The following is a 9701-nucleotide window of genomic DNA, read 5'->3' as shown; positions in this document are numbered from 1 at the left end:
TTCTGCAAAAAAATATTTTAATTTCCATCCATCCATCTTCTTCCGCTTATCCGGGGCCGGGTCGCGGTGGCAGCAGTCTAAGCAGGGATGCCCAGACTTCCCTCTCCCTAGACACTTCCTCCAGCTCTTCCGGGGGGACACTGAGGCGTTCCCAGGCGAGCCGGGAGACATAGTCCCTCCAGCGTGTCCTAGGCCTTCCCCGGGGTCTTCTCCCGGTGGGACATGCCCGGAACACCTTCCCGGGAAGGTGTCCAGGGTGCATCCGGAAAAGATGCCTGAGCCACCTCAGCTGGCCCCTCTCGATGTGGAGGAGCAGCGGATCTACTCTGAGCTCCTCCCGAGTGACCGAGCTTCTCACCCTATCTCTAAGGGATCGCCCGGCCACCCTGCGGAGAAAGCTTATTTCAGCCGCCTGTATCCGGGATCTTGTCCTTTCGGTCATGACCCATAGCTCATGACCATAGGTGAGAGTAGGAACATAGATTGACCGGTAAATCGAGAGCTTCGCCTTGCGGCTCAGCTCCTTCTTCACCACGACAGACCGGTACAGCGAATGCATTACTGCAGAAGCTGCACCGATCCGTCTGTCAATTTCCCGTTCCATCCTTCCCTCACTCGTGAACAAGACCCCCAGATACTTGAACTCCTCCACTTGAGGCAGGAACTCTCCACCTACCTGAAGTGAGCAAGCAACCCTTTTCCGACTGAGAACCATGGCCTCAGATTTGGAGGTGCTGATTCTCATCCCAGCCGCTTCACACTCGGCTGCAATATTTTAATTTGAATATTTTTTTTCTTTGTTAACATGAAGAGGGGAGGCTTACACTGCAGCTTTGCTTAATGAATTTGTCAATCAAGCGTTATATTATATTATATATCTCTACTTCATTCTGATTGGCTAGTTGCGACATTCCCAGGGCAGTTATTCCCTTAAGGCTAATAATGCATAGTTATCCAGGTATTGTGAGTAATGTTGACAGATGTAGTTTAATATTACACATAAATGAACAAAAGATTAAACCTTAAAGCGACTTTAAGCAAAATGTAAAAGGGTTTTCCTTCTGTAAGGTCTGCATTCGTTACAAATATGGTAAAACATTTTTTTAAACAAATTGTCAAATTCAAAATCTTAATATAGCAGTGTACTAAGTGGAATGTACAGGCAGTCAGTTGTTATCACAGAATAACCACTGACAGTGTGATCAAGACACGACCTGAAATGTTATATATAACTTTAATATTTTTTTTATTGTTATTTTACCTTATTGTTTCTGCTAAAGTGCATCGTTCTCTTAGTTTTTTGCCCTCTATGTGAAAATGAGACCACTTCCTGTGCTGATTTTGCAAACGCTATGCAGAAAACTATTTGATGTCAAAATATAGAGGTTATCGGTCCGACTCATCAATGTGTGAAACCAGTATTGCACTCTGCTTGTTTCCTGCATCGCTTCGCATACATGTAGAACAAGGCCACAAGTGTCATGATTTGATTCAAAAGGTTATGATATATTTTTTTATTCTATTATTCTCTTTTTTTATTCATTTATACAAATATATAATTGCACACTGATTTAAAAACTATTTGGACTTAGCATTGTGATTTTTCATATGTCTATGCAAAGGATGTTATTTTTAGTCAAAATCTGCTGGGAAACTTGCCAGACTTTGCAATTTCTTCTTATCAGTGAGCCTCAGTGAGGAGGTCAGAGAGAGGATATAGTAAAAGTAGCCATAAATGTCTTGATGTGATGTTTAATTATTTGATGTTAAAAGAATAGGAAATTGAAAACAAAGTGTTTAATGAGCTTGGCTGTAATAAAAGTACATTTTGTACTAAGGAGGAAGTTTGGTGGTCTGAAATTAATTTACAAAGCCATGAACAGCCTAGCAGAGTAGTCAAGTCACAATCACTACACTCATTTAAAAGCCTGCCAATAAAACCTATTATATAAAAATCCACAAAAGGAAGTGGATCCTTTTTTCATTGGCCTTATAGGACTATTCAAGACATACCCTTTAAGCTTGTGTCAAAAGAAGATGGAGATAAAATAATTGTTGATAAATGCTTAAAATTCGGGACTCTTTTAATATGTAGTATGTTTTTAGTCCAACGTTATGTCAAAATATCAATAAAAAATGGTTATTTTTAGTTTATGACCCAGTTAAAGAGATACAAGGAGTGTTTGAAGACATTCATTCCAACAACATTCTTTACATCGTAGACAAAAAGATAAGAATGCAGTGTTCAAAAACACAGATAATATCTCAACCTACATCTTGTTGTATTGATTTTTGTTTCCGCAAAGAAACCTGAGGCTCACTTAACTTGCACTTTAAAAATGACTACATGTTATTGCATAGCAACATCTATAATCTTGTTGACAAAATAACAAGCTTACTTTCCAAATTGAACATTTTGGCAAAATACAGTTTGAGCTTTTTTTATAACATTGTTATAAATATTCTTGAATGTATTTGACACATATTTACATATTATGTATTTAATTAAAAATGCCATATGTTTGTGTGAAAAGTGAATTTGGGGGTGTTGAGGCGGTCTCCCCCCAAAAAGCTATATCACAAATTGGTTTTGTGCAGGTTTCGTCGCCATGGTAACTTAAACAGCCAATCATACGGAGCATGGAAAGCTGCATCAGTTTGATTGAGCCTGTCATACATGTCAAACTTCAGGTGCACGCTCCCCATGAACTCTGGATCAAAATGGAGTTGACAGAGAAAGTTTATACCAAGCGTAGTGCTACAGCTGAACCTGATCTAAACCAGGTTGGGTTTGTCTGGTTTTGTCATATCAAAACTTACTCTACAACTCAGTTTTTGTTCACCTTGCTTCGTGAAACAGGCCCCTGGTCATATAAAGACACAAATATAAACTTTGTTTGGGACAAATTGATAAGAAGACAGACCCTAAAGTCTCAAACACTTTTCATTATTTGTCAGATATAATTCAAAACCTGGACTCGCTCTAGAAGAAACGTCACACATTTAATTTCTCTCTCTCTAATTTTCAAATTACCCATAGCAAACTGTTGCCATGTTGCTAGTTAGAAAGACAGCCAGGGTGAAAGCACCGGTGGGAGGGGTGTGTGGGATGGAAGGGGGACAGAGGAGCCCCCAACATACCTGGAACTTTTTTTTTATTTTCAACAACTGAGTGCACGCCTCACCCTTCAACTCATGCAAGTTTTTTTAAAGAACTTAAATATACTATTTTATTTTATCTTATTTCATTTAATTACAATTTATCTTTTTTATTTTACGTTAGTGCTTCTTATTTCTTTAACTTGTGTTGTATTGCTTCATTCACAGACATTATGGTCAAAGACCAAGCATTGTGAAAAAACAAATCCTTTTCTTTTCTGTAAACCCTGGGGGGGGGGTGAAACAAGGAGGTCTGGAAATTATAAAAAAAATCAAACAGGATATAACAAATGCAACACAGGATGTACTATGGGGACAGTATCTAACAACTGGCAGGGGGTAACAAATTATGGGTCATAAATCATATTCACCACTTGGAACTACCCAGATAACAGATGGTAAGTAAACAGCTTTTTTATTACAGGTGACACGGAGCAGTATAAGGCAGGTGAGTCGTAAACAATGATATTTAATGATATGGATAATGGGGTGGTAATACTGTCCTTTGTATTGGCAGTTGATGGGGTCGTGGACGTGGGGCTAGACACAGCTGGAATGCACATACCTCAACTGGGAAGATGACACAGATGCTGATCAGGAACAAGAGATGACAGCTGAGCGAAACATGGCTATGGAGTGGATATCAGGTAGGTACAGTAGCTTTCGGGTAAGAATCCAGCACTTGGTAAGTAGCACGGGTATAATTTTAACTGCAAACAGTTTTTGATCTGCTGAACACAAATGAAGATACTTGGAAGAATGTCAGTATCCAAACAGATCTCACCCTCCATTTACAGCTTTATGGGAGTCAATGGGCATAAGATCTGTTTGGTTACTGACATTCTTCCAAATATCTTCCTTCGTGTTTTGCAGAACTCTGAAAAAGTATTCAATTACTAGTTACTTATTACATATTCATTGGTGTAATTAGATTACTATACAAATTGCTCTCTCTAAAAAGTTTTTTATTTCTTTATTACTAATTGCTTTCTATATCTTACATCAACATTGATTCAAGGATGAAACGGCTTATTTAATTCATTCATATAAATAATAAATAACTACATAAATTATTCTTATTAACCGACCAAAGTATACAAATGTGCAAAGGATACATTAAAGCATACATTTTTAAGGTATAATTAATATATACAGTATTTCATTAGAAAGGCTTTCCTGGGGCTCAGCGGTTAGAGGGCACTAGTCACGCTTAGGCCATGGGTTCGATGCCGAAGAAAATTGTCAGAAACAAATGTATAGAACAATGCAATGTTGCTAAATGCATAAATGTAGCTGTAGATCAATTACATCAGAAGAAACTATAAAAAATAAAATAAGAGTATTCCCTTACTTTAGTTTTTCAAGTGAAAAGTAATTAGATTACAGTAACTCCAGTAGAGACCATTATAGCTTCATTTAAAAACAATTTCCCAGAATGGTTTCTTTTGTTTTTAGTGGACAGTTTTTGGAATTCGACATAAACATGCGGATTTGTCTGTCGAGCGGTTGCCTCTCTGGGCATATGGGTACACAGGAGTAATTTGTGCCAATGCACTGTGGTCGTCAATATACCAGTGTGACCATATTTTGTTATGACTCTCGTGGGTAATAGTGGTGCATTTTCGGATGCACTGGAGACGTACATGAATATTACATACAGTTTGGAGCCATAAGTGTTACTGACAATTTGATTATTGACCATGTGATTTCAGTTAAATAAAAAAAAACAAATGTATAGCCTACGTTGTTACGTGATGTTAAAGTGTGATTTTCCAAAAGTTTTTGATTGCCTGGTAGTCACAAATCTATGGACGGTTTTATCTATGGTGTTTATAGTAATAAAATAGTATAAATAGATGAAATTTTGTTTAAAAAATAAAATAGTAATGATCTTAAACCAGGATGTTAATATTATATGGTAACGTTAAATAAATTGACGTATTTGTAAGCCTATATTTCACATCTCATTTACAATTTTCTCAAAGAAATTAATATTTCCATGTTAATATATAGGCCTACATATTACGAAATAGACGTGATGCATGCTTTCAGGCTCTATCTCACGTTCTTCGGCCAAAATACCACGTTAAATAACAAAGTTAAGGTAAATTAATTACATCATAGCAAAATGATTGCATGTGATCGTTCTGTCAGAACTGCGCTAGATTGTTTTGATTAATCTTAACATTGTTACAGGACATGTTTTACAGAGTGATCTGGATCAGTCGCAATACTGACCGGCGGCCGCCGACAATTCATCCTTGCACTTATTACTATCATTACGGTAATTAGTCACTGAAAGAGTGTGCGTCATTCCTAATGTTGCGCTAATGTTATACAGCGCAAAACAGTAAAACGAAAAATCTAAAAATTGAAATCACCTAGTTTTCATTTGTTTAAAAGTTAATTTCTTAAATTACATTTCAGTCAAATTAAAATTTTGAAAAGGAGAGAAAATGGCAATAATCCAAATAAGAAGGTTATCAAGAAAATTGTAAAAATTAACGTTTCGTTTCCTCTTTTTATTTTTTTATTTACATTGTATGGTCTGAAAATTGAATTGTGAAGCGTTACACGGACCGATTGCCTATTGTACACACACACACACACGCACACACAGGCACACACAGGCACACACACACACACACACACACGCGCGCACACACGCGCACACACACACACACACACACAGACACATTTATATATAAATGTTTAAAAAACGTTTATTTTTAACAATAAGTCAGTAATACAAACATTTAATTTGTATTTATTTATTTACTACCTATTTATGTTCTTCGCAATTCGTGTCATAGTAAACTCTTTTTGAACATTTCATTTTGTTTATTTATTCATACTTTTATTGTATTGGGGTATCTAAAATCTCTCATAGGTCACCAAAAGAGCTTATAAACTGGGCTTGTCGTGATTAAATGCATTTTATTTGCGGGAAAATAAAGTGCAGGTAACACGATATCTAAGCAACTTCGTAATTAAAGCAAGTTTCTAGTTTTCATCTGACGTCATTGGTTTCATCAGTGGTCTTTTTCATAGACTTCTGTATGAAGTGCATAATTCAAATAAGAAGTCTCTTTCCCAAGAAGGAAACGTAATGCGGAACAGGTCGTTCTGGTTCTGAAGAGTTGGAACCTGTAATAAGGAAATTCACAAGAGGGTGTGTGTACAGTGCAGGGAGCGTCTAGAGGAAAGGGTGCTTTATAACGTTATATTATACTTTATTCAGTGGCATCGTTTCGACTTTGATTATATCATTTTTCATGTGTCCTATAACGTTCAGTTCAGCGGTGATGCAAATATGTTTATGTAAATGAGAAGTGAGGAGGTCTCACATGCGCGTCTTCTCTCTTCAAACTGCTTCCAGTTACCCTGAAGGACAGATCGACTGAGGACTGACTGATAACGGTAAGTACATTTTATCAGTTAATTTATTACTTTCATCTGTCATTAGCATGCACTGATGGATTTAACATAGTTGTTTAAAGTCGATGAGCGATATAAAACCGTTTGAATAAGATGAACCTTCATAGAAAGAAATGCGTCTGAAAAGTACTGTGAGAAACAATATTGACATTTGAAGTTTGTACTCATTCCTTAGTTCATCACAGTAAATTTCATTATGCTTTCTTGTTTTAAGATTAACCATGGATTATAATAGTAAATAATAAGTTTTTATTTTGCCAGATTACCATTTTTATTAGGATACTATAGTTTTACTTCACAGACCATGGTTAAACTTTGGTTACTGTGGGGATCATGGTGAATCCGTGGTTACTATGTGTTTTCTAATAAAACAAACAAAGAAGAAAACAAACAAACCAATTTTCCCAAGGGATAGAGCATACATGCATAGAGCATAAAAACACACAATTCCTGTCCAATATTAATCTAAGTAATGTAGCTTTATTTGTATAACTCTTTAAACATAAATATACAGTATTATATCAAATAAAAATGGAAAATATGAAATGCGTGTAAGGTTCACCCCATAATGTGGAGATATGATCGTTCATGAAGTTTATTTCCCCTTATCTTCTATAAGCTTTTTGTCACAGTTGTGTTACACGTTTAAAAATAAAGAGAATTTGAATACAACATAAATACGAGAATATGTTCATTATTGTATAATAGTAAAACAATTGTATCTTATAGAATAATACAATTGAAAAAGAGAATTATAAAAGGAATGATAACATTTTCTCACATCTTCATAGAATAACTTTTTTAATCCAGTTTGAGTTTGAAAATTATGCTTTACATTTTATTTTTCATTCCTTTACTCAAGGGGTAACATTACTCATGTATATTTTTTTTACAGATAGATTAATGCAAGAATGGCTCTACAAAATGATTCGTTTCACAATGGAAAACAGTGCACCTCAATCGATGATTTCCGCAATCAAGTCTATTCCACAGTGTACTCAATCATCACAGTCTTTGGGCTGATGGGCAATGGCTTTGCACTCTATGTTCTTCTTCGTACATACCGGCAAACCTCAGCCTTCCACATCTACATGCTCAACTTGGCCGTGTCAGACTTGCTGTGTGTCAGTACGCTACCTCTACGGGTGCTCTATTATGTCAACAAAGGGCAGTGGTACATGGGAGACTTTCTATGTCGAGTAAGTTCCTACGCGTTATACATGAACCTCTACTGCAGCATCTTCTTCATGATGGCCATGAGTTTTACCCGTTTTTTGGCCATTGTGTTTCCTGTGCAGAACCTGAGGCTAGCCTCTGAAAAAAAGGCATGGATAGTTTGTTTGTGCATTTGGGTATTCATTTGCACCACCAGTTCACCCTTTCTCCTATCTGGAGAGCATTTGGATAAAAAGACTAACAAAACCAAGTGCTTTGAACCTCCAGAAAATGGCACAATAGACAAACTGATTTTTCTGAACTACTTTTCACTGGTTGTGGGGTTCATTATTCCCTTTTTGGTTATCTTGCTTTGCTATGTTGGCATCTTGCGCACTCTACTTAGAAACACTAATACCTTTAACAAGCAGCGGTACACTCGCAACAAGGCCATTCGTATGATTGTTGTGGTGATGTTTGCTTTCTTAGTCAGTTTTATGCCTTACCACATTCAACGCACGCTACATCTCAACTTCAGTAGCCGCAAAGACACCACCTGTCAAGAGATTGTTTCTATGCAGAAGTCTGTGGTTATCACACTCTGCCTGGCTGCTGCCAACTGTTGCTTTGACCCAATGCTCTACTTTTTTTCTGGAGAGAATTTTCGACACCGCCTTTCCACCTTCCGTAGGGTCTCTGGTAATATCGGTGGCGCACACCAGAATCGCCATCGTCTTCAAAGCTCTGCACCTGTGGAAGAGAGTGAACCTCAGGTCTGTAGTGGCTCAAGCTAACTTGAAGGAATCAGAATAATGTTTATTTGTCAGTATAAAAGAGAATTTCAAACATCATAGACATGTTAACCTCAAGAATAAAAAGGACATTTCTAAAGGCTTATTACAATTTCATGATCAGCTTGCAGCAATTGTCAACGATATATGCAAAGAATGTCTCATTTATCTTGCTTGTAGAAAGTTGTATATTTACACAGAATAACTTGTTATTGATATGTATTGGTGTTGAATGGTATTGTGGGACTTACAGTATCAATGTAAATGCATGCATCATTGTATATACTGTTTCATAAAACACTGACATATGTGTCACATGACCATATTTATATATATAAGTACTGCATTACAGATAAATGGATTACATAACATGAAGATGACTGAATTCCTCATCTAGGAGTTATCTTCACCATGCATTTTTTTTGTAAATAAAGTCTTGAAGTAGTTATTTTCATCATCATCATTTTTTTATTATTTTTTTATTTATTAGATAGGGACCATGCCTATTCATGAACATTATTGTATAATAATACACCATGTAAATATGCCAGAATTAGTAACAATGACTACTTTTCATCTGAAGTCCCTAGGCAGGTAGCATAAAACTAACATAAAGACAGCCAACAATAACACAACATTCATTCACTATAAATGAATGGTGACATAAACACAATGGTGACATATACATTGACAACAAACAACAAAACAAAACAAAAAATACATGATGGAAAATACATTGTATGACAGTTAAAAATGAATACATCTCTGGTTTTCTAGAAGCCACTGTTTTAAGTGAGTTTGAAAAAGTGTTGAATGCAGACACTTTCTTATTGGGAGGGGCAAACTGTTCCAGATTTTTTGCCTATTATTGACAATGTGTTTTGTCCAAAAGTGGTACTCTTAAATGCTATCACACAGTCCCTGATTAGAGAAGCCCGTGTATAACCTTTCTTGAAAAGAGATTCAATACTTTTAGGAGTAGTTGTGCTAGTTAATGACCAATTTATAAAACAATACTCGATATGTGAAAAGTTCATAGATTATAAGAACAACTTGGCAGCTTTGGTGTCAAGAAACAGTCTAACTTGTTTAAATTTCTGTTCATTGAATTTAACTTTATTTGCCACCTTTTTTACATGACTTTTGAATGTTAGGGTG

General features: G+C 36.3%; 1 protein-coding gene across 1 annotated transcript; it reads left to right on the top strand.

The window, feature by feature from the left end:
• The first annotated feature begins 6226 nt into the window (after nucleotides 1-6226).
• On the top strand, nucleotides 6227-8962 carry cysltr1 (cysteinyl leukotriene receptor 1). Its single transcript, XM_056770039.1, has 2 exons — nucleotides 6227-6579; nucleotides 7493-8962. The coding sequence occupies exon 2, from the start codon at nucleotides 7509-7511 to the stop codon at nucleotides 8544-8546; it is 1038 nt and encodes a 345-aa protein (XP_056626017.1). The 5' UTR covers nucleotides 6227-6579; nucleotides 7493-7508; the 3' UTR covers nucleotides 8547-8962.
• The last annotated feature ends 739 nt before the right edge of the window (nucleotides 8963-9701 follow it).

This window comes from Triplophysa dalaica, chromosome 16, assembly GCF_015846415.1.
Source record: "Triplophysa dalaica isolate WHDGS20190420 chromosome 16, ASM1584641v1, whole genome shotgun sequence".
Taxonomy (NCBI): Eukaryota; Metazoa; Chordata; class Actinopteri; order Cypriniformes; family Nemacheilidae; genus Triplophysa; species Triplophysa dalaica.
Note: the sequence above shows the minus strand (reverse complement) of the source record. Positions and strands in the feature narration are given on the sequence as shown.

What these genes read in the sequence shown, in the direction of transcription:
- cysltr1 (XM_056770039.1), top strand. Translation starts at nt 7,509, where the DNA reads ATGGCTCTACAAAATGATTCGTTTCACAATGGAAAACAGTGCACCTCA.